This window comes from Lactuca sativa, chromosome 4 (assembly GCF_002870075.4).
Source record: "Lactuca sativa cultivar Salinas chromosome 4, Lsat_Salinas_v11, whole genome shotgun sequence".
In the NCBI taxonomy this organism is placed as follows: Eukaryota; Viridiplantae; Streptophyta; class Magnoliopsida; order Asterales; family Asteraceae; genus Lactuca; species Lactuca sativa.
Window position 1 is genome coordinate 143,587,171 of NC_056626.2, and position 25,233 is coordinate 143,612,403.

The 25,233-nt window shown below is 33.0% G+C and overlaps 1 protein-coding gene and 1 long non-coding RNA gene across 3 annotated transcripts; one reads left to right on the top strand and one right to left on the bottom strand.

Annotated features, from left to right (window-relative positions):
* Window positions 1-775: 775 nt before the first annotated feature.
* Window positions 776-1,629, bottom strand: LOC128133875 (uncharacterized). Its single transcript, XR_008232181.1, has 3 exons — window positions 1,512-1,629; window positions 1,113-1,227; window positions 776-1,035 (listed from the first exon to the last, which is right to left on the bottom strand). It is a non-coding gene; the product is annotated as an uncharacterized LOC128133875 (long non-coding RNA).
* Window positions 1,630-16,423: 14,794 nt separating this feature from the next.
* Window positions 16,424-21,992, top strand: LOC111895393 (long chain base biosynthesis protein 2a-like). Of its 2 annotated transcripts, XM_023891476.3 has the most exons (8): window positions 16,424-19,634; window positions 19,733-19,798; window positions 19,918-20,006; window positions 20,147-20,292; window positions 20,356-20,480; window positions 20,589-20,682; window positions 20,970-21,518; window positions 21,619-21,992. In XM_023891476.3, exons 1-7 carry the CDS (start codon window positions 19,509-19,511, stop codon window positions 21,458-21,460), a joined length of 1,137 nt encoding a protein of 378 aa, XP_023747244.3. In that variant the 5' UTR covers window positions 16,424-19,508; the 3' UTR covers window positions 21,461-21,518; window positions 21,619-21,992. The 2 variants fall into 2 exon arrangements, 1 of the variants encoding a protein (XP_023747244.3); XR_008231717.1 differs by lacking the exons at window positions 16,424-19,634; window positions 19,733-19,798; window positions 19,918-20,006 and having other exon boundaries at window positions 20,030-20,292; window positions 20,954-21,518.
* The last annotated feature ends 3,241 nt before the right edge of the window (window positions 21,993-25,233 follow it).

Below are 25,233 nucleotides of genomic sequence, written 5' to 3' on the forward strand. Positions count from 1 at the left end.
TATTGTTATTTGTGACGAACCGGCTGTGATGAAAACTACACAAAATGGCTGCATGTTGAAAAGTAACGACTAATTACATTTATGGGGCATGCTTGTTGTTTTGTCGTCTCTCACGTTGTTTTCTTTGAACTAACATATGATGTTGAAATTGCAAACAATTGTTTTTTAATGTGGATACATGAAAGTGAGAGGCATACCTACTTTTAATTTCAGGAATAAAACCTTTATATAGTTAGAAATTGGAATACATTTGGTCTTGTTCTTTCACTTTTTAGGCATATTTTGGTTTTTTATTATTATTGTTACTATTATGGCCATCTTGTGTCTCTGATGTAATGATTAAGATTTTATCTTGTAACTTTTATTATTATTGTAATTTAAAAAAAAAAAAAAAAAAAAAAAAAAAAAAAAAAAAAAAAAAAGCCGAAAATCACAACCGACCCAAAGTTGCCTTGGCCCAATATCAATGACAACTTTAAACCCAAACCATTAGGCCACCTCTAAGCAGCCAACAAGGCCCAATAGAAGAAAAATATAGACTTGGGAGAATTTCGTATATATCCTTCCTAAAGAGCTAAATATCGTATTTGCCCGGCCTAAACTTTAAATATCATATTTGCCCTTCCTAATATTTTTTAATATCATATATACCCAAATTAATTAATTTGATATTTTTTTATTTATAATTGTTTTTCATAATATTAAATCATTATAATTAAAATACAATTTCAATGGACAATATTGCCCTTGTTACTTGCTAACACTTCACGTTTTCCCCCGTCTATCACAAAATCATGATCAAGCCTGATCGAGCCTTCCCTCCCTGATAAGATAGTTTAAGGCCAGTTGATACAGGGTGGGTGTGGTCGGGATTCATGAGGCCCGCATCATCTTGACAGAAGAAGTTGTTGTTTAAAGATATGTGAAGCTTTTGCTCACGTTCCCTTTTGATCCCTCGACCTGAAGCTGTTGCAGTTGCAGCTGTATGATTGTTTCCCACAAAGTTTATGTTATCCAACATACACCCAACTAGAACTGCATTTTGATTATATGAATATTGAAGATTATTAAACACAATAGATGAAGGTGAATTTTGAAATCGGAAAACTTACATTTTCCTAAGAGTTGAAGTTGAGGCAATGCAGTCATGTCGTACTGTGAGTGTGATCAGTGATCTTCAGGGGAGGGAGGGTATCCGAAATGACCCCAAACATGTTATTGTTGCTTCTGAAAATGATTAATAATGGAATCGAATTCAATAAATCACACAAAAATGACTAATAGATTGTATGTGCATCATAAGAGAAATTTCAGTAAAAATTAACCTAAATCAGGCGACAATTTCAATACCAAATTACAAATCTATATGCAAATAAGATGAAATCATAAAAACACAAATTTCTCTTGATTTTATCAGAATATCACCATCAAAATCAAAATTCCAAAATAACGCAACACCTGAAACAACAGATTTCGATCGGAAGAAATAGAGGTGGATCTGGAGGGAATACCTTGGACGCAATGATATGCGTGTGTGTTTGCGCGACAACTAGGGAAGCAACGATTGGGACCAGCGACTGATTGGAAGCAGAGAATGGCCACAATGATCGGAAGTATCAGGGAGGGAAGGCTTGTTCGATCGTGATTCAGTGATAGATGGGGGAAAACATTATCTCTTAGCAAGTAACCAGGGTAATATTGTCCATTCAAATTGTATTTTAATTATAATGATTTATTATTATGAGAAAACAGTTATAAATAAAAAAATATCAAAATAATTGATTTGGGTATATATGATATTAAAAAACATTAGGAAGGGTAAATACGATATTTGGAGTTTAGGCCGGGTAAATACGATATTTAGCTGTTTAGGAAGGGCATATACGAAATTGTCCATTTTGATTTACTCCACCAGGTAACCCAAGGTAGCATCCACCCCACTCTTCTGACTTGGCAACGCCACCCTCCCTTTACAGTGGAGCGGACAACTAGTTGCGATGACATGATGATAACAATGTGGGGAACGGAGGCGGACTGATTTTTTCGTGCAAACCCTTAAACGATAATCGTATTTACGATGGAAAAATGATGATATTAGAATTGCTAACACTTATTATAGTGTAAGCACTATGCATTGTATGGGTTCTTGATAGTAATAGGGTGAATGAGTGTTTGATCGTTCATGGAGTGGTTCTTAACAGTGCAGAGGAGGGGAGGTGTTATTGATGGTTGTTATATGATGGTGCATTCGATGAAGAGTTGTTTGTGGCAGAATATGGTGTTAGGGTGGGGGTTAATGAAGGTGTTAAGGTAAATAATAATGAGTTATATACAATCAAATGTAACAATTGGTATATTTACAAAATTTTAAACCATAACATAGTTATTTTGTAAATTCAATAATATATTTTTTTTTTCTTTCCAAAAATGATAAGATTGTATGACATGCTAAATCTAGGTTAATGTCATTCTAGTCCTACAAACTTTTGGTGTTTGTTTTAAAACATTCCTAATGCTTTTTTTGGTAGTCTATGGGCTTAAAATATGTTCTTACCTACTACCGAGGTCACTTAACATATTATGTTTTAACACTTAATTTCACCTTCTCCACCCTCATCTTCACTAGTTCTGAGACTGGCCGACTTAAAGTAAGAAAAAATTGGTAACAATGGTGGTGGTGGATGCTATCCCCTTTTAAAGGAAACTTATCTCTTCTTGACAGCTTCATTTTAACACTGTCATTACCGCCGCAAAATGACGCATGAATAGAGAATCGCAAAACCTTATTTTTTCTGCCTTTCGGTAGAAATCTCGTGGGAGAAGATTATGAATGTTAAAATATACATGAACTGCTATGACAATATGGCGAAATGGAATGATTCAGCTGGTGAAGCAATAATTTTTGAAGCCAAGAAAGGATTTTCGGCTAAAATTAACTAAATCCCAATTGGCAATCCTCAGCCTACTCCTGATCCAGAACTGTATAACCATGACATTGATTGGAATCAAGAGATTGATCTTGAATTAGTCATATTTAAACCTTGATGAACCACAAAAAGTTACTTTTGATGTGATTAAGAACAACAATACCAGATTCACTAAATTAAAACCAAAATCAATACAAGATTCATGGAAATCATTGAAAGTTACTCCAAATTGCAAGCCCTAGAATCCAGAAACAAAACTTACAAGAGAAATTCACCCAACTGAAACATTGGATCAAAACGTATCAAATCTTCACCACCTTTTTTCAATGAATAAATAGTTAAACCAACATATCGATTTCGCAAAGACGCAAATGAATAGCTTAAGATGAATTCGTGCCTTCAAATCTTCATTTCTATTAACCAAAAAATGATTGCAGAGTTACAGTGTGGGAGACGAACACTAAGCTCTATTAAAGAGGGGTAATCAGATTACCCCTTCACTTTTCAGATAATGATGTTTTTAACCATAAAATATTGAGTTTAAGCCTCTAAACTACAAAAAAATATTAGAGATGTTTTAAAACAAACACAAAAAGTTTGTAGAGCTAGAATGTCATTAACCCATAAATCTAAGACTATCTAAGTGGAAAATTGTAAGTTTGAATGAATTAACCAACAAAAATGAGGTTTAGGTTTATATTATCGTAATTCTTTAAATATGATGTCCAACTATTGTGACGTCCCCTACTTTCAGAGCTGATTTTTTTATTTACGCTTTAAATATCTTGGTTTGCGGAAAATCCCAGTACATTAAAACATTTTGAGTACAAATGATTGTCTCAAACTAAGGATGTCATAATCACTACAATACATAAGTTACAACGTAAAGACTTAATGGTCATGAATACTATTGCATGTTTTCTCTTTAATCACTCAACATCATATTCACATTTTCAACAGTTTTAACACCGCTACCTGTGATGTATATAAATTGAGTGGGTTGGGTTGGGAAACCTAGTGAGATACATAGAGTTTTCAATCCCATAATGGTATGCTAATCAAGAACCTGTAAAACCAACTGTTATTCAACAACACATCATAAATATCTATAAGACATTTTCCCGAATTATCTATCCCGTCAATCCCGACATATCGATCCTAATGTAGTAAGATCTATCCTATTGGATCATTATAAACAATGAGTTGACTATACTGGTTCGGGGTATCCTTAGCATTAAGTGTTAGTCAATAAAGGCAACTATGAGGGGGATTGGGTACAGAGAATGAACATACAGTCCATTAACACCTACAGACTATAAGTCTATTAGCGCATTTCACAAGACTAGGTTTAGCTAGTGGTTTTCATCCCACTCCGGAAGATGACTCTGACATACGTGTTGATGGTCTGATATAGACTCACCCTTTCCGACTATCTAAAAAGGAGGGGGAATACTAATATAGTACTCATGTACATAAAACACACCACATCAAATCACAAAAATGTTATTAAACAGAATCCTACTCTCTGTTCCAATCTCACACACACCCTTAATATATTGCTATCCAATATCCAAACTTAATTTAACTCAACATCTCCTCAAGCCCTTAGTGTATAACTAGGCAAGATTACAATGCCTCACAATTAACTTTCTACACAGATCTCCTGCCAATGTAATATCTTTATAATACAAGGTATAACTACGCACTATTTTAACCTGAGCTAAGCATCCTTTATAAGTCTTACTCCGTCACTAGGAACGGCTATAATGCTTGTAATCATCATGTAAAAATTGTTTTCATGTTTGTCACACTATCATAATATAGTATACCTGTTGAATCAATAAATAATAGATCGATAGATTCTAACAAGTGCAATCAAAAAAACAATAAGAACAATGAAGATCAAAATAGTGCTGAATGATTAGATTCAATAGCCTTAGAAGAGTTCAACAAGAACTTCTCTGTAAAGACTACGTAGGGAAATACAACTTATTAACCTTAAAACGGTGCATGCATGCACTATAAATAGTCTAACCCTAATACCATTTAAACTCGGGTGGATGGGCCCAACTCTTTACAATATGTACTATTCTAGTACAAAACAATTGACACAACATTATTTATCCCAAAAATCGCCCCCTTTGTGTCAATTAAAGAAGGTAGATTCTTCAGTGCGACTGTCGTTTCTGAACTTTGAACAGCTTCGGCATTAATCCAAGCAAAGTGTTGCAAACCACGATATACCATTTGATCATATCTGCGAAATACTTCTTATCCGCAACATCATTCTCTTTGTATTGCTCTGTAATCCCCAAAATGTAGTTCAGACAGGATGTAGAATAAAGATGCTTGTCTGGTAAGGAAAACAAGCACTTCTGAGCTTCCTCGCCTTATCATTGTCGAAAATCCACACTCCAGTTATCCTTTTGGATTTTCCCCAACCTTATCTTGCTAATACCATTCGGAGCTTCTTTGGGTTGCACAGTTGGTTTCTTTCTTAACATAGTAGCAATATCTACTTCCATTTTGCCGATATCTTGAATGTAGGAGACTAACATTCTTCTTAGGTGTGCTACTATTGCTTCGAACTTTTGTTCGTCTTTTGACAAAAGAGTGAACAAAGAATCCAATCGTATGGATTTAGGCACGACAAGTCAGCGAGAGTGAATTTAAAGACTGAACTCCCTGCTCCTTGGACAATTTTGAATCGAACGTGATGAAGCTTTATGTTTCAACCGGTCGAAAAACTTTCACTGTAGCTATCTTATTTGGACTCCATGCCTGATATTGAGGCTTTCTGTGCTTAAGATAAAAGGAGAAAATCATGTGATTGACATCGTTATCCGAATAAGGAGCTTTCTCAATCTTATCAAAACAACAAAATAGAAAGGCCTTCTGAGTGATCGGAAAATCAAGCTAAGATTTCGAAGTGTTTTCCAAGTCGAATGATACAACTGGTTCCAACCAGTGAATACTCGGATTGTCAATGGCCTCGTTCATAATCCGCTCCATGGACCAAGGAGGGAAGAGGGCCGTCTGAGTTTTAAGTGTGACCTGTGCATCACAAGCCTTCTTTTCACGAGCTTCAACTTCTTTGCTAACATGCTTAGTCTCATCAAGATCTTTTTCATGTTTCTTTCTTTTGAGCTTTTCCCCTTCTGATAGATCTTCTTCTTTTTCATCATCGTTATCAACCATTTTTTCATTGCCTTTAGATCCAGAAGCTTCATTACCCTTCTAATCTTTTGTTTTCGGCTGTGGTTTGTGTTCGTACTCACCAGAATCAAAAGCAAATGACACTTTTCTTCGGCCATATGGTGAGAACTTTGAATCTCACCCATATGTTTTCAAAATGATTTTTTTACTCCAATTGTCAAAGCTTTAAGTTATAAATGCATGTTTTCCACCTTGTTCTCCTACCATGTCTCCAAACAAGTAGCAATAAGCATGGAAAATCCCTAAACCATTCCACAATAAAACGTCTTTGCTTCTTACCAAATAAGGTAAATTCAAAATTACCCCCTTTGGTTGATAAGGTCATTTAATCAATTATGCTCTCCTTATTTCATCCTTTTGATTAGGATTATAAGATGTAATCTTTGGCCTATCGCTCGGGTTCGAAGGAAGATCATTCAAATCAAAAGATTGTGACACTTTTGGTTTTTGAGTATGTTCATTAGATTGTGGTTCTTGTGTTTTTGGAATAGGTTCATTAGATTGTGGTTCTCGTGGTTTTGGAATAGGTTCATTAGATTGTGGTTCTTGTGGTTTTGACGTAGGTTGATTAGATTGTGGAACTTGTGTACTTTCATTACCCTATTTTTTTTGAAGTTCCTTCACCATTGTTGTCTCCAACATCTAATTGTCTTTTGAAAATTATTAATAGCAACCTACTATCAAAATATATCAACAATCAAATATAATTCTATAACTTGATTTCAATTTTCAACAACAAATAGCAACCTACAATCAAATTATCAAAATATATGAACTATGAACTTGATTTCAAATGTCAACAATAAATAAATCACTAATTATTGACCCTAAGTCCATAATTTAACAATCCTAATTGGTAATTTCTATTTTTTCAACACAATGCCATAAAATTGAATCTCAATTAACCAAGAATAATCACAAAAAATCTACTTACTTGCTTCATTGTACACCACTTTGATCAATAATCACTCACCACCGGCCACCAGAGGATTTCACCGAAAAACAGCCACCGTGATGACCGAACACCGAAAGAAGAAGGATGGGCAACAATGAATCGCATGGAGGACAACGAAGTCGTTAGTCGTAACTCGTAAGTCGGAAGTCACGATACTAGGCAAGTGTCGATTAACTGACTGAATTTTTTGTATTGGACACTTGATAATTGGGCTTAATTAATTTGGAGTTTTGGACTACTTCATGGACTAGTTCTTAATTGGATATATCATTTAGAAAAAACCTAAAAAAAGAAAAAAAAAATTACGGTAGCCCAAATTATTTTATGAAATTTAAATGCAATATAAACAAAAATTATCAAAAAAATTTATACTATTAAATATGTTTTTTAGGGCCTCCTGTGATACCCATTGTAAAATTTGATTTCATATATGTTTATCTTATTATATTGTTAAAAAACTTACAATTTCGTATATCAACGTAACATTAGAATTATTATTTCAATAAATCTTAACCTACATAACGCACGAAAATTCATAGTTTTACTCAATAAAATTAGGAACTAACGGTAGATATTACATAAAAAATTACGATGCAAGTCAAGATTAATCATCATTTTGTTGGGTTACTATTCAACGTCTTATAATTTTTAAAGCAAATGCATCTTTTCGTCTAGTCATGTTACCTAAAAAACACGTGGAAAGAGTAAATATTGTAACTATATATTTTATTATTATTTCATTTCATATATTTATATAAGTGGCCATTTTAGAAGATCTTGCATCTTTATTATTTAATCTAAATGAGTAAATGAGGGTCCTCATCTTGAATGCGCTTTTGAACTCAAGAAGCTTGGAATAATGCTACACGAGGCATGTAAAGCTATTTACATTCGATTCGATCAGTTGGTTAAATTTTCATTTTGTGGGTTATATTAATTTATTTGGTTTTCGGAAAAAAAACTGAATATACAGTTACAGGGGTGTTTTGTGCCATCTTAACATAAATAAATACATCTATTTCTTATACAATATTGGTGTAAAATGTAAATGTTATTGTAGAAATAGTCCCACGGTCAAAAGTGCCAATTAATATATGTTTTGTTTATCAAACTCTTTGTTAATAAATACATCTATTTCTTATATAATATTGTCAGACTCGTATACTAAACGTGTTAATTATAACAAAATTTTAAATACGAAAGTTTAATCTGTAAATTTTTTTTAAAACTAAAATTAAAGTTTATAATTTGAAATTTGAAATTAATATAGACATTATGGTATGTTTAATTCATGGAAACTAAATTAATAATATATTGAAAAATAAAAAATAAAGTAAATGACAAGTGAAAAATATATATATATATATATATATATATATATATATATATATATATATATATATATATATATATATGAGTCTTTCTAAAAGTATTTTCATTACAATAATATGTAAAATAGAAAAAAAAAAATATATATATATATATATATATATATATACATATATATATATATATATATAAACGAATAAAATGTTAATTTGAATGTCAAAATGGAACAAGTTCACAAGGGTTGACACTTCATGCCTTTACTATCAATTATCATTAATGTTGGTGCGGAAGGGGGTCAAAATCACTTTGTGACCTTTAGAAAACTAAAATCAGCATCTCAAAATACTTTATTTGTGATTTGTATTTAAACACATGCATGGAGAATAAGGAAAAGAAAAAGGCATATTGAAATATCTTTAAGTAGGAGGTCAATATTTTTCAACTCAGAATTGAATAACAAAAAGTAAGAATTATTAGGCACATAACAAACAAAAAAGGTGAAGTTCTATCACTTATTGTCTATTGGATAACTTTGTGAACTACTAAGATGAATAGATGTATCAAGTTGGATGTCAATGAAATGGATTGCTAGAATATATTCGTTTATGGGTAGGTTGATTAACTTGAAAAATGTTCGTGTAAGAAAAAAAACAAAAGAAGCATTTTTCACAAGTGGACATACTGACTATGGTAAGCCTAGGGGTAGGAACAATACTTGTAGTAACTTCACATCTTTTCATTCTTGACTCCTTTATATATAGTTGTCATTAAAGAACTAGAATAATATCAATGTAGAGTGCAATGTGTGACATTAAGACGCATGCATAGGTAGAAAAGACATGCGATATTAGTCTTGTTCTTCAAGGCAACGACTAAGTTCTATTGCATTCAATAGTTATTATCAAATTATGGGCTCTTCTGTTATCTTTTGATAAATTTAGTTGTTTTGAAGAAGTGAAATGAGGGATGGAAAAGACTTAGGAAGAAAGGTCTTCTATGAAGATTTAAGAGCTATTTGGATAGCCAAGGATGACTTGCCTAAATCCATGAAAATAAATGATTATTGATTGTACTTAATGCAATTAACAACCTATTAAATGGTTCTCTAGGAAGTCGTCTTTGGCTCATTTGAAACGCTCTTATCTTTCATGCGAGATATCTTCTTCCATTACTACTTTTCCCCCTTAAACTACCTTATATGTCAAACATGTCAAAGGTATGTTCATTTGTTCTTTTGATTTATCAGGTCTTTTGTTACTCTATGAGATTTATTCCTAGAAAACCATTTATGTTTTTAAATAATTTGTGTATATAGTAAATAATGTTTTAAACTTTTTGATAAATCAACAACATATTTGGGAAATAGAAACAAAAATAAAATGTGTGCAATTTTTTTTAAAAAAGATTAGAAATTGTCTTTTTATCTAGTGAGTCACTCTCAAAGGGAACATTTGTTTACTGACTTAGGTTAAGTCATATTAGATTCATGAATTATGAAAAAAGGTAAAATCTTACAACAAAAAATCGGACCGAAACCGGTTAGGGCTGAATTAGCATATCTGGTTCGGTTCCCAGTTATGTACATTGGGCTTAATTGGTTATTGTGTATATCAGGTGTGGTTCCATCGGTTTTGGGCTTAATCGAGTCTAAAAAAAACAAGAAGTGACATGTGAAAAGTTTTTTTCTCTTGATTGGTCATTATGTATGCAATGTAGTATCGCACAACACCAGAGAAAAAACTCTTCTAAATATGATCACACACAAAGGTCGTTCTCTTCACTTTTGGTCCCCCTTTCTGACGATTTTTTGCAGTAATCGTCCCCCCTTCTGCTAGTGTTTTTCTGGAAAGTCTTCATTACCAATAATTCTGTAACAACCCAAAAATCATAGAAATTTAAACTTTTCAAAAACAACTCATTTCATCCGTAAAGTGTTTACAAAATCATTGTTTCAAGCATATTAGTCAAGATCAGAGTATCCTAAGATCAAATGTCATAAAAACAGGAAGATGTGCACGATCATGCCTTTGCTTTTCCATGATCCTCTAAAGTACCTGAAACAATAAACTGAAACAGTAAGCCAAAGCTTAGTGAGTTCCCCCCCCCCCCAAAGTACCAACACACTACATAACAAACAAAGCATGTAATTATGAGCATCCAACCTGCCTGGACCACCTCGTAGGGCCTACAGGCTATCAGAACAGCTCTATGAGCCGCTAGCCTAACTAGACCGCCTCACAAGGGCTACAGCCTATTCGGACATCCCCAGGTGTCTTAGCCTACAACACAAACCAAGACCGCCTCAACCCAAACTCAATATGTCGACATATGTAACAAACAAACACAAACACAGAACCAACTAAATACAAATAATCATACAGATCTACTAATCAGCCACATACTAGCATATCATTTTCCTAACCATGATAAATAATCTAGTAGGTCGACCTTGGTGCCTTCGATCCACGGGTACAACAAAGAAAACTCACCTGAAATGAAGAAACCCAAGAACAGTACGATACACTTCTTGCTACACTGCATGCTCCCGCGGATCCACTAACACCAGAACCATATAAAATCTTAATCACCGGTCAAAACCCTTAAGTTTGACTTAAAGTCAAACTTGGTCAAAAATTCAATGGTCAACAGAGTCAACAAAAAGTCAAATTCAAATGTTGGTTGAGTACATCTTGCGTACTCAACTTACGCCTAATGTATATGGGATGGTTTAGTACGCCTCACATGAAAATCACGCCCGTTGTACACAAGGTGGTTCCATCTATTCCATTAAGCACTTAATCCCTTAAAAACTTTTCACCCACACTCAGATCTAGCCTCAAAACATTGTCTTAAGTCATAAGGTTTCCACCTTATGACTTTACATGGCTAGGGAAGGTCCAAAATCTAAAATCCTAACTTATTAATCCATTAAGATATCACAAATCTTGCATGGAAGGGATAAAACAACTAAGATCACAATTTTATGGTTCCTAATAGCTCCATAATGGATAAAGTTTCCAACTTTATCCATTAAAATGCTCTCAACAAACAAGATCTAGTCTTTAAGTATCAAAGGGGACCAAAAGTGCATCTTTTTCAACTTAATCCATTAAGTCTAAGTCTGCAACCTTTAGATCTAAATCAATATGATGTTTAGATGGATAAAGTTTCCAATTTTATCGATAACAAGGTCACAAACTTTCAAGATCTAAACCTTATGCGCTTAAAGTGACCAAAATCTCATAACACCCAAAACTGGCTAGATCTAACAATTTCATCATCAAGATTCAAACTTTATACCTCCAAAAGAAAGATCAAGGTGAACAAGGTCTGGATCTACAAGCTCCAATCCAACCAATGCTTCTGCAATGAGTTCCTTCTTCTCTAAGGTGCACCAAGAACACTCCAAGGCACTTAAAAACACATTCTTTTTGCTCACAAGGCTTAAACTGCAGTTAGGGTTTCTAGAGAGGGTGTTAGAGAGGTGGAGGACGAGAATGGAATGGGTTTGGGGAAGTTAAGGAGCTTAAATAGGGCTCAAACCACGAAAATAAGGTTTTTCCTCCTTGACTCCAACACAAACCAAGGGTTTGGATCGCATAACCAATATTATCAACATCCAATAAGGTCTAAACCCTATTCCTTTGAAGCCCAAGGCCTTTACTTGATCCATTTGTTATCCATAATCCCAAAATAAGAAACTTTTTGAAACAGGATGTTACAAATCTCCCCCACTTAAACTAGATTTTGTCCTCAAAATCCGTCTTGGTTACGATTTCTAAAACAACACCAACATATTCCATAAACTCCCTCTAACCATTTCGAAATCAAGGCATCTTATAAATAAAGCTCAAGAGACCACTTGGAAACCCCCAACTGCGAACAACCAATCCAATAACTTGAAAATGCTTAATCACAACAATTTTCTTTCTCTCCCTAACTGTATGACCCAACTTCCAAAGAAAACAATACAAACCGGGAACTCTCAAAACTACAACCACAAACCAACTTTGTCACTATACTCCCTAAAACTGGAAACCCATCAGTTTATACTTCATAAAACTTAACCTAAGACTAACGATAATCCATTTGTCGAACCTACCCCTAGTCCATGACTAGGGACACCACCAAAACGTGTTGAAAGGCTACTCAAGACATACCGATCGCGAACTCTGCCCAATCCTAAATCTGAAAATTGTGCCTAAAACCTGACTCACTTGTCTTCCTGACAAGTCATTACCAACCCACTACTCCCACGAGAATAATTATGGTACATCCAAGAACTGCACATTGCATCCAATTCCTTTTTCAGCTCAGGTGTACCTACACCTGACAAATCACTTGAGGCATTCACAACGAAATTCATGACTCGAGATTCCATAACCAATATCTAACCTTGATAGAAAAACTTCTAATAAATAGCCCACAAGCAATTAGGTTTAATAATGCAAACACTTTGCAAAGGACTTCTAACGCACAACTATTACTCCCAACAAACCTTAACTCCCCACATGATCTAAATTAGTTGGTCACTGAGTCTCCTGACTTCCAACAATACACTAACACCTAAAGTACCACACGCGTAAAAAAACAATAATAATCACCGGGCCCATAGTCTATATCTGGAATACCCCTACAAGGTCCTCAACATAAGTCTGGATTACCACCATACATAATGATAAGGAAACTCATAACCAACCCTGGATTTACTGTGTTCCCATTTTTTTCTCACAACCTTACCTAATAGTGAAGTACTAGTAGATCTAATAAAATGACGACCCTCAAATAGACTGTAGACCCTATGAGGCGGTCCAAATAGACTGTAGACCCTATGAGGCGGTCCAGTCAGGCCGAAGGCCCGGAGAGCGGTCTGGATAGGATGTAGTCCCGACGAGGCGGTCCTATCAGGACGAAGGCTCGGAGAGCGATCCAGATAGGTTGTAGGCCCTACGAGGCTGTCCAATCGTGTTGAAGTCTCATGTATGCATATTGTTATCTGTATGGTTGTGTGTCGTACTTTGGAGGAACTCACTAAGTTTTGGCTTACAGTTTAAGTGTTACCTTTCAGGTACTTCAAGTGATCGGGGCAGGGTGAAGGCTTGATCGTGCACATCCTTTAGATTTTATGACATATGATTTTGGGATACTCTGATTTATGATTTTGAGTATTGGAAATTATGTTTTGTAAACATTTATGGTTTTGGGGTTGGTTTTGAAAAATGAAAATTTTACCTTGATTTTTGAGATGTTACGAATACCAAGTCTAACAGAACTTCTGAAGATGTGGTTTTGGTTAATGAAGAAAATGACTTCAAGGGTGATTTCCTAGTACAAGCGAATAACCCTTGGTATCAACGGAAAAGAAGTTGATATGATATTTAAATGAGCAACCAACCTTATACAATAAATATTTTGATATTCTAATTTGATGGAAACAAAACGCATATTGTCACCCATTGTATATTGCATGGCAAAATTTATAATCTGTTTTATTTGTATACGTTTTTATAATTATATTATAACAATTTGTATGTTTATGTTGATAGATATTTTTGGAATTCAAATATCTATCATGGTGTCAGAGGGGGATTTTAGTACAAGTGGATGGATATTAGATCTATATCGAACAAAATTTTATACCAACATAGTAAATACTATGGTTTGCACCCTAAATTGGATAAGAAAATCAAGAAAGTTGATTGTAGACAACATCAATGAAGTTTTGAAAGATGATAAGGTCGCGAAATGTAACAATTTCTTGTTATTACTTAATTTCAAAATCTTTGATATGTATTAACTTCCTACTTCATTTTATTTCGGTTTGTATTAGAGTCGGAAGACATGATAAACAATGGAGATGAAAATAACGATGAGCTGACAGATGTTCTCGAGTAGTCTTTTTTCTTAACTTGGATGATGGAATATGGATAATCTTTAATGTTTATATGTATATTATTTTGTATTCGCTTTAGTTAGTATTTTTGTACTATTAATTTATGTTTTATTTGGAAACAACTTAGTGATCACAATACAAAGAGTGAGAAGACAAACGAACAAAAACTTGTGTTGCTAAAACTTTTTGTATAGTAAAACCATTTTATTGAAAATTACATCTATAGATCTAGGAGATATAACATTGTTATAAATGATCCATTGTACTATATTAAGAAGCTCCACAACATCTGGGGCGAGCAAACCAAACATATGAAACACAAATGGTATGAACACTTGTTGATTTTACCACGCACGATTTCTCATGTTTTGTGACATTGCATGTAGTTGCCTTTAAAGCAACTTGTCTCACCTTGAAACCCTCTACCCACAAGCCCACGTGATGGATACCTATGTAAGGTGCACACAAGCGTGTTTCCCTCCAATCCATCCAAAAACCAAAACATCATGTCGATCTAAAGGTTGACCTTCCTTCTGTCGGGTCAGTCATGAAATTCACAGGTACATCTTTCTTGACGGAAACCCCGACACACTTAAATATGTCAAACAAAACATCCTTAATCATATCTTGCATGTATTTGGACCCCGTGAGTTCTTCACAGAGTTAATTTTTTTGAGTTTGTAAAACTAACAAAGTTGTAAATGACATAAATGATCCTACTTCACATGTTCGTTTTTTATATAACTTGCCACCAATAACTTTTTTGAGTTCGTGAAACTAACGAAGGTGTAAATGACATACTATGACACAAACGTCAATATATTTAGATGGAATCTTATGTAACTTTGTATGATGTTAAACCTAAAATGTTTTCAAAGCCATGCATTACTAATTACAATTACAATTATGAACAACCATAAGAGCCCCTGACAATCAAAACAACACTTATCATTGACTAATTATAATAACTGGATAATACAATTACAATCTTGGACGATAAAAGTATTAGTTTCACGATGACACACATAAACGTTTTCAAAGCCATGCATGACTAATTACAATAACAATCTTGGACAACCCCTGCATTTAATTACAATTACAAAAGAACACCTGTTTTCAATTTTTTTTTCTTCCAAAAACAGCCCGGTTCTTGTCGGTTCTCCAGTTCTCACCAAATTTTTTTCCAATTTATTCGGTTTTCTAGTCCCAATAACTGATTTAACCGACTATAACCGCAACCATTTTCTTCTTAACAGTCCGGTTTTTGATACCTATTATTGCCAAATCTGGTTTTCGGTTCTTCCTGTTCTAGTACATCTTAACATAAATAAGTACATTGTTTTGTATATGTTATTGGTGAAAATGTAAACGCTATCGTAGAAATAGTCCCAATCTCAAAAGTGTCGATTAATAAATGTCTTGTTTCATAAAACTCTTTGTTATCATATATGTAAGAGTTTTTATAGAAGTATGTTACTGTTATATAGAATAATAATATGCAAAATAAAATAGGAAACAACAAATAAATAAATATAAACGAATAAGATGCTAAGTTGGATCTAAATTTGTAGGTCAAAATGGAACAAATTCTCAAAGGGTTGACTTCAAATTAAGGGTTGACACTTCATGTCTTTAATATCAATCACCATTAATATTTGTGTGGAAAGGGGGTCAAAATCACTTTGTGAGCCTTAGAAAACCAAGATCAACATCTAAAAATACCATATTTGTGATTTGTATTTAAACACATGCATGGAGAATAAGGAAAATAAAAGGCATAATGGAATATCTTTGAGTAGGAGGTCAATATTTGTCAACTCGGAATTGAATACCAAAAAGTCCGAATTATTAGGTACATAACGAGCAAAAACGTGAAGTTCTATCACCTATTGTCTATCAGATAACTTTGTGAACATCCAAGACGAATAGTTATATCTAGATGGATGTCAATGAAATGGATGACTAGAATATATTCTTTTATGGGTAAATTGATTAACTTGGAAAATGTTCGTGAAAGAAAAAAAGAAGCACTTTTCACAAGTGGACATCTTGACTATGGTAAGCATAGGGGTAAGAACAATACTTGTTGCAACTTCACATCTTTTCATTCTTGACTCCTTTATATATAGATGTCATTGAAGAACTACAAACATATCAATGGAGAGTGCAATGTAAGACATCAAGACGCACCATAGAAAAGACATAGGGTTTTAGTCTTGTTGTTCAAACTTCAAAGTGTAACGACTAATTAAGTTCTATTGCATTCAACATCTATTTTGGAATTATGTCCCCTTTTGTTATCATTTTGATAAATTTAGTTGTTTTGAAGAAGTGCAAATAGGGATGGAAAAGAGTGCGGAAGAGAGGTCTTGTATGAAGATTTAAGAGTTATTTGGATAGCCAAGGATGACTTGCCTAAATCCATGAAAATATAAGGTTGTTGATTGTATTTAATACATTTAACAATCTTTTAAGCGGTTTTCTAGGAAGTCGTCTTTGGCTCATTTGAAACACTCTTATCTTTCATGCTAGACATCTTCTTCCATCAGTGTCTTCCCATCTTGAACTACCTTATATGTCACAAATGTCAAAGGTATGTTCATTTGTTCTTTTGATTTTTCTAGTCTTTTGTTATTCTATGAGATCTATTCCCTGAAACCCATATAGGGCAATATATTTCTTTCAATAAGTATTGTCTTAATAAATGATATTTTTAATATTTTTTTTTTGATAAAACGACAACACTTTTGATAGAAACAAAAAGAAAAATGCGTGCATTTTTCCTTAAAAAAATTTATCTTATATTTTATCTAGCAAGTCATTCTCAAAGGAAACAGTAGCGACTTAAGTTATCTCATTCAGATTCATCAAGACAAAAAAGTAAAAATCTTACTTTGTGAATAACCATATAGCATGGTTTGATTAGCCATATAAAAAAGATAACATGAAGAGCATTGTAGGATATTTCTTCTTTTGCAAAAGGGTCTATGATTATCCTCACAATAAAAAGAAAATGAATGATATGCACCATCACCAATATTCCATTTGATTTCCTTGGGCTTAGGTGACAAGTGGATTTTATGTTCTTTTTTTATGTCGGTAACCTTGTTTTCTTATTCGTGCTTCAATAGTTTCCTAGCAATAAATTATTTATATAATTTTTAAAAATACAATCATATGGCTTTCAAGTCTAAGTCTAACATAATCAGGCCCACATTTGGTCCCCACCTATGATAATTTCTTATAAGTGAGTTATCCTCAACATAGAACTGTGAAAATATGTTTGGTTTTCGTGAAGAAGACATTTTAATTTGTTGACATAAGGTGCCATGTTCTACTTAAAATAATATTCAACATATAAATTAACTATATCCTAAGCATATTAAATGAATTAATTGTTACATTTATTTTAAATATGGATTGCAATATTTATTTTTAAAAGGTAAATCGATTGAGAATTTAGTATTGATGATGTTAAAGTACATATATGTCATCATAAGATAATGCAACCTAACATACTACAAAAACTCTAATGTATATGATGAATCATTTGATGAATAAGAATGCTTTAATATTATTCATATATATTTTTTTGCTTTCTTTTTAATTAGTATTGTTCTTAGAAATCGAAGATATTATAATAATTTTTATTTTATTCATTACCAAACAAGAAGTTGTTTTGTCCAAGTCTAGCTCCAATGTGAAACACATACCTATCACAATCACTATATACAATGTTGAAACCACGTAAGTTTTAGATCTCTTTTGATTCTATAAAGTAGAAACTTCTCACACTCATAACTAAAATTGCACCCATAAATATATTGCCTATCATTTTTCTAGTCCAAGATATATTCTATATCTAGAAACTAACTTTTATACTTGTCATATGTTTATTTGCACAAATTGTAATTTATCAAATAGTTTTGTTCTTTCATTGTGATTTATAAAAGGGCCTTTTATGTTTTCTTTTATTTAAAACACCCCCATGGAGTGTTACACTATGTTTGTTCTATGTTTGTTTTGTGATCTTTATAATCATCAGACAACCTTTTATTAATTTATTTGGCGAACTTACTTGCACACCATGGAAGGAGAAGCGTGAAGAGACTGAATTTAGTTATTGGAGTCAGCATATTATATGTTAGCGGTGATCGCGGTGCGGTTCGATGCAGTTATTAGCTAAAACCTCACCACTAACCGCAAATGCGGTTAATCCATTTTCAAAACCGCATGGTGCGGTTATTTTTGCGGTGCGGTTAGGTGGTTATTTTTGCGGTGCAGTTTTGTTTTTTCTATGTTGCGGTTATTAACCGCATGGATTTGGTGCGGTTATTTTGTGTGGTTTTTAACCACACTTTAGAGCTCAAATGGTTTTAAAAGTTCAAACATATTACTTGTAATAATAAAAAAAAACCATAAAATATAAGACACTTAACTTAAATCACAAACAACTAATATCTTAAAAACGTCAAATCAATAGTAATTAACAAGAAATATCTTAAAATTGTCTAATTTCACCATTTTTCAAAGTTAAAAATAACAAAACACCAATACTTTGGTCTTCTAGTATTTTATCCATCTTTCATCCATGAAACTTGTGTTATTTTTAATAGTTAATATATTAATAATTAATTAAAAAAATTATATATAATATATGCGGTGCAGTTTTTTGCAGTTTTTAAAAACTAATAACCACACCGCATCGTAAATTTGCGGTTTTTGAAAAACAAAAAACCTCACCATCGGTTTTAATTGCGGTTGCAGTTTATACGGTTAATTTTAGTTGCGGTGCGATTTTTGCTCACCCCTAATAATATATGTTAATTATAATACTGTAATGGGGCGTACATATAATTAAAACTGAAACGGCCGCTGCACATGGCCCAAACTATATGAGCATCAAAATATCAAACTATATAAGTACATGGCTCAAACTATATAAGCATCAAAATATCAAATTCAAGTTGAAATTGAAACTCGCAAATAGAACGGAAAAATATACCGAAGCCAAAGGATTCAATCGCTACCGGTAATTGGATTTTCAGCCGTTCCAGAGCCGCCTCGTTGCCGGCGTCGGCGGTTCGTTTCTCCAATTTGCAGTCACTCAGTTTATTGATAGTGCTGATAGGATTTTTACATTCTTCGTTAGATTGACAAGAAGGAGACCGGAGATCCAATCTTGAACATGATTACAATTCCATATTTGACCGCGCTGACCACCTATTTCAGTTACGGTTTGCTCTTCGCTTTTGGCCAGTTGCACGACTTCTTCCGTAGATTCATTGATTGGTGGAAAGCCAGCAATCTTCAGGTTCGTTAGCTCTGTCTGTATTTTATATACCTTTTGTTATTAAAATTTTATGTTGATAACTTAGTATGCTGTAAACTTCATGTTGCGTATATTATCAGGACTATGCACCGATCTGTTTAGGGCTTGAAGATTTCTATATTCGCCGCCTCTATCTCCGTATACAGGTATATTAGTATGCACCATAGATTTTACTCTTCAAGTTGATACAAAAAGTTCATATACAAAAACATGATTCGACATATTTATGAGTTAAAAGACATGATTCCTTTATGTATATATGTAGGATTGCTTTGGACGACCAATATCAAGCCCTCCTGATGCTTGGTTTGATGTGGTGGAGCGTGTTTCTAATGACAATAACAAGACACTCAAGTGAGTGACTGGATTCACATTCTCAGTTTCCAGTTGAGAATCTAGATTTGGTATAAGTTTTTTCTGTCTCTTCTGATTTTCACAACGTATGGATTGTATCATTGGATGCCATAAATTGTCAAATTGTGCACATTATGTAGACGAACTACAAAAGTAAGTAGGTGTCTTTACTTGGGATCATACAACTACCTTGGATTTGCTGCAGCAGATGAATACTGCACACCTCGTGTGACTGAGACTTTGAAGAGATACTCTGCAAGCACATGTAGTACTCGTGTGGAAGGAGGTAATTTTATTCTTCTCTTTTATCATTTGTAAGAGATTCTGATGATGGATTGGTGTCTTTCAGGAACTACAGCATTGCATATTGAATTGGAGGATGTTGTGGCTGATTTTGTTGGAAAACCAGTTGCTATGGTTACTGGCATGGGATATGTCACTAACTCTGCTATCCTTCCTGTATTGGTTAGACATGTATGTGTTGTTCTTATATATTTCATTTAATATGAGTTACATGTATGTGTTCTTGTTCTTAGTTTATTTTGTTCAAAATTTTCTCATTCTTGATGGGAACTTATGCAGGGAGGTTTGATAATCAGTGATTCACTCAACCACAATTCCATTGCCAATCGAGCTCGAGGGTCTGGTGCCACCATTCGAGTCTTTCAACATAACAGTAAGTGCCTGTTTATTTTTGACTTAACAATGGGATAGGATTTAATGGGGCTAAATATATACGAGTGTTTCTTTTTGACTTAATCTATAAAACATGTCTTAACTCTTAATGTGTTAAGTACTTAACTCATTTGATTTTGATTTTATAACAATATCAAATACACAGTAACTTGTTGTTCATTGTCACATCTAAATAAAAGGGTAAAATGGTCATTCACTCATATATATATATATATATATATATATATATATATATATATTATTTGATACAGGCATATGTTTATTTAGATGAGGCACACAGTATAGGAGCAATAGGCAAAACAGGAAAAGGTGGGTGTGAGCTTTTAGGTGTAGACACTGCTGACGTGGACATCATGATGGGAACTTTCACAAAATCATTTGGATCATGTGGTGGTTATATAGCTGGATCAAAGGAACTTATTAAATATTTAAAGTATACGTGTTCTGCTCATTTATATGCCATGTCAATATCACCTCCTGCTGCTCAACAGATTATATCTGCCATCAAAGTTATTCTTGGGGAGGATGGCTCTAGTCGAGGTCACCATTTTTTTATTATCTTTTTTTTTTTTAATCATATATGGCTGAATGATTATTTTATTTTGTTAAATTTAAGGGCGAAAAAGCTAGCACAAATACGTGAAAACAATAATTATTTTAGGTCTGAGCTACAAAAAATGGGGTTTGAGGTTTTAGAGGATACTGAAGGTTGCGGTTGTGACAGTTGTGTTTCCAGCCACACCTCTACTGTTGGCTAGAGCGCGTATTTGTATTTCGGCTGCTCATACAAGGGAAGATATGGTCAAAGCATTAGAGGTAATAAATAATAAACTTATGTTTATTTATTATTATTTTAATTTTAGTTTTGGTTTAAGGGAATTTTATTTTTATTGAGAAAATTGAGCTTGTTATTTAGGTGATAAGCAGAGTAGGGGACATGGTGGGAATAAAATATTTTCCAGCTGAACCAAAGAAGACACAACCGGAGGAAGGAACAAAAAAGATAGATTAATTAAAACATTAATTTTTCAACACTAGAGATAATTAATTGTTTTTGCTGACGTGATGACGTGTTTAGAGACAGTTTTGTACAGATGCAAGCTGAAATGTCACCTAATGTTGTAAAATCAGGATCGATTTTAAGGCTAACTCAATTTATGTGATGTGAATACGGACTTGACGTGTATTCATATGATTTTGGATATTTTGTTGCGTATTTTTCCTTTAGACTAAAAGTAAATATTTGTAGATTTTATCATTTTTGTTGTACAATCTCTATTTGTATATGATTAAAACGATTTTACCAATATGGATATCAAATTACAAAGAAATTAGAATTCTTATTTTTGTGTAACTTGTTTGATATGTATCAAAATTAAATATAGTGAATAAATAATTTTGGTAATTTAGTTTTGATTGAAAAATTAATCATATATGTTTTAGAGGTGATGATTGTATTTATAGTTCCTTATTACTTTAAAACATGTCATCCAAATTTATAAGTTATAAATTATCAACTATCATACCTTTAGGTCTATCATTTTTATCTTGCAGTCCATAATAGTTTTAAAATTCTCAACATAATTTAGATTATCATTACATAGTCTAACTATATATGACATGTTTTTTGTTTAATTAAAATAAATATATCACTTATCATATCCTAAAAATCAAATTGCTTAATAAAATAAAAAAGAATTACCAACAATCTTTACAACTTAAGTTTGGGTTAATTTTTATATCTATGTTTGGATACTTATTAACTTATCGCGATGCGATTTGTTTATTATGAGGTTACTCCAATGGAACACTAACACATTTATTTTTGTGTGAAAATCTATTCCAAACAACCACTAAATAAAATTGATTTTCAGATGATGTCCGCTGCTTAAAAAAGTTCAAAAAAAGGGAAAAAAAAACTTTTATCCATTTCATAATATTGCGAACAATTGTGCAATGCTCTAAATTTTCTTATGATTTATTTTAAAGCTTTTTTTTTTCTTGTGGAACTACTAAAATAATCACTAATAAAAAATAGACAAAACTTCAAAAATGGTCCCTGTGGTTTTCAAAAATATCAAGTTTAATCCCTAAGTTCAAAAAACCTCACAGATGGTCCCTGTGGTTTCAAAACTTTTAACATTTGGTCCTTCCGGCTAACTCCATTACCATTTAGCCGTTAAGTCAGGGGCATTTTTGTCATTTCACTACAGAGGGACCATTTATGAGGTTTTTAATTACTTTTTTTAAAATAAATAAATAAATAATATTTAATATGCAAGGGGTCCCACCTTCTCTCTCTCACACAACTTAAGTCACTAGATCACCTGCTTCAAAGCTTATCACGATTGAAGTGTTCTTCATCAGTGCCAAAGTTATCAAGGACGACTTCAACATCAATTTCAGTACAAAATACTTCCAAAACTACCAGAAGAACAAATCAACATCGTCTTCAGCGAGACATCTGACATCGATGAAGAATACACGTCACATGTTATGTGGTTTACACTCCTTACATTCTTATGCTTCCTAGTCCTTTACATATCCTCCCTCTCTTTACACTCTGAGTTTTTTGAAGTTACAAGCATCACTATTTCCTCCGATTTCATCGTTTTATTCCTGATTTTCATGTTCAAATGAAAAGCCCTAAATCTACAATTGGTGTTCTTCACCATTACATATACAACCTGGTATGATGCTGATGGTGATTAGCAGATTCAAACATCGATATATCTAAAATCAAATTCGAAATATATATGTTGCACTTCTAAGAATCAAGAGTACAACTAGAAATCGAAACGCCTCTTCTGCAAGTAGAGCCAATCACATAGAAATTAATAGCTATGGGTATTAAATTTTTGGATTTGCATCTAATTACAGTTTTTGTTCTGCTATAAATTAGTGATCTATATAGGATGTGGCAGGGAGTTTCGATTTTGGTCATTGTTAGCATGCTACTTAGGTTTCATTTAGCAGTTGCTCATAAGACTCGCAAGATTATTAGATATTTGAAATTATGTAATGAATATATCAATTTGATGATTTTGTTGAATGAAGGTCAGGAGATTAGGAACAGGTGTAATCGTCTCTTTCATTGGTAAGCCCAAATCAAAATCACCGAAATCACGAACTGGGCCACGTCTAAACTCGCCGAAATCAAAATCTAAATTGGTAAGCCCAAATAAAAATCTAAAATTGAAACCTAGATTCAAGATCTGTGTGTAATATTTGACATAATCAAAAGCATCATCTCCATTATCGCCTTCCTCTAAAAGCTCTGCATCTGTAAGCTTCGTCAATACAAGCTCACCAGGTTGGGATCTTCCTCCATCGATTTCAATAGGAACCAATCATTTGATTTTTATGGCACTGTTGTGGTAGCTAATAAGAAGAGGTAGCTGAAAGGAGGAGGCGATCGTCAATGTTTAGATGTTATCCAAAGCTTAGTGTTTACCGCAACTCATAAAGAGCTAGAAGATTGCACGCATGGTTATAGGAGGTGGTTCAAGGCCAAAGTCAGGTGAATAACAAGATATGGATCTTGTTTGACACCGATCTTCTCTTTTTCTTGTTATACACAATCTTTACAGTAAAGAAATGGCGATCCAGATGGTTTAGCTTCTTTTCGATCGATCGAGAGAGAGAGAGAGTGTGGGACCTCTTGCATATTAAATACTAGGTGTGAAACCCGTGTATTACACGAGTTTGTTAAAAGAAAGTTTTCGTAACCACAAAAACCATATTCATAAAAAAATAAGTAACAATTGAGTTTGTAACATTTTAATAAACCGTATGGACTATTTATGTAATTTGGTCTAAATTAATCTATATACTAATAAAATTAATTAATATGAATTCACAAATGGAATGTATCATCTACATTAATATACATATACATTAATTAATATATTAATAGAAAAAGGAATTCAAAAATAGAAAGTTATTATGTACATTAATTAATATATTTATAGAACTAATTAATATGAGGTGACATTTAATAGATGAGATTTGAATAAAAAAAAACTATAAAAATGACAAGTGGATATTAAATAATTCAAAAAAATCTAAAAAATGACAAGTGTCAAAATGAAGGAGAAAATGACATGTGACAAAATCATTTTTATTTATTAGGGTAGATTATTTACATATTTATTTAAAAAAAAAGTAACTAAAAACCTCATAAATGGTCCCTCTATAGTGAAATGACAAAAATGTCTCTGACTTAATGGCTAAATGGTAACGGAGTTAGCCGGAAGGACCAAATGTTAAAAGTTTTGAAACCATAGATACCATCTGTGAAGTTTTTTGAACTTAGTGATTAAACTTGATATTTTCGAAAACCACAGGGACCATTTTTGAAGTTTTGTCTAAAAAATAAGTTTACATTATTATCCTCCGATGGACATTTATAAAAAGTGAAAAAAATAGTACCATTTTATTAAAATCTTTCCCATTTTGGTCAATTTTTTGATTTTCTCTTTATTTGGAGGTTTCTAAATATGAAATGTAGAGGTTATCGAACACAGGCGTT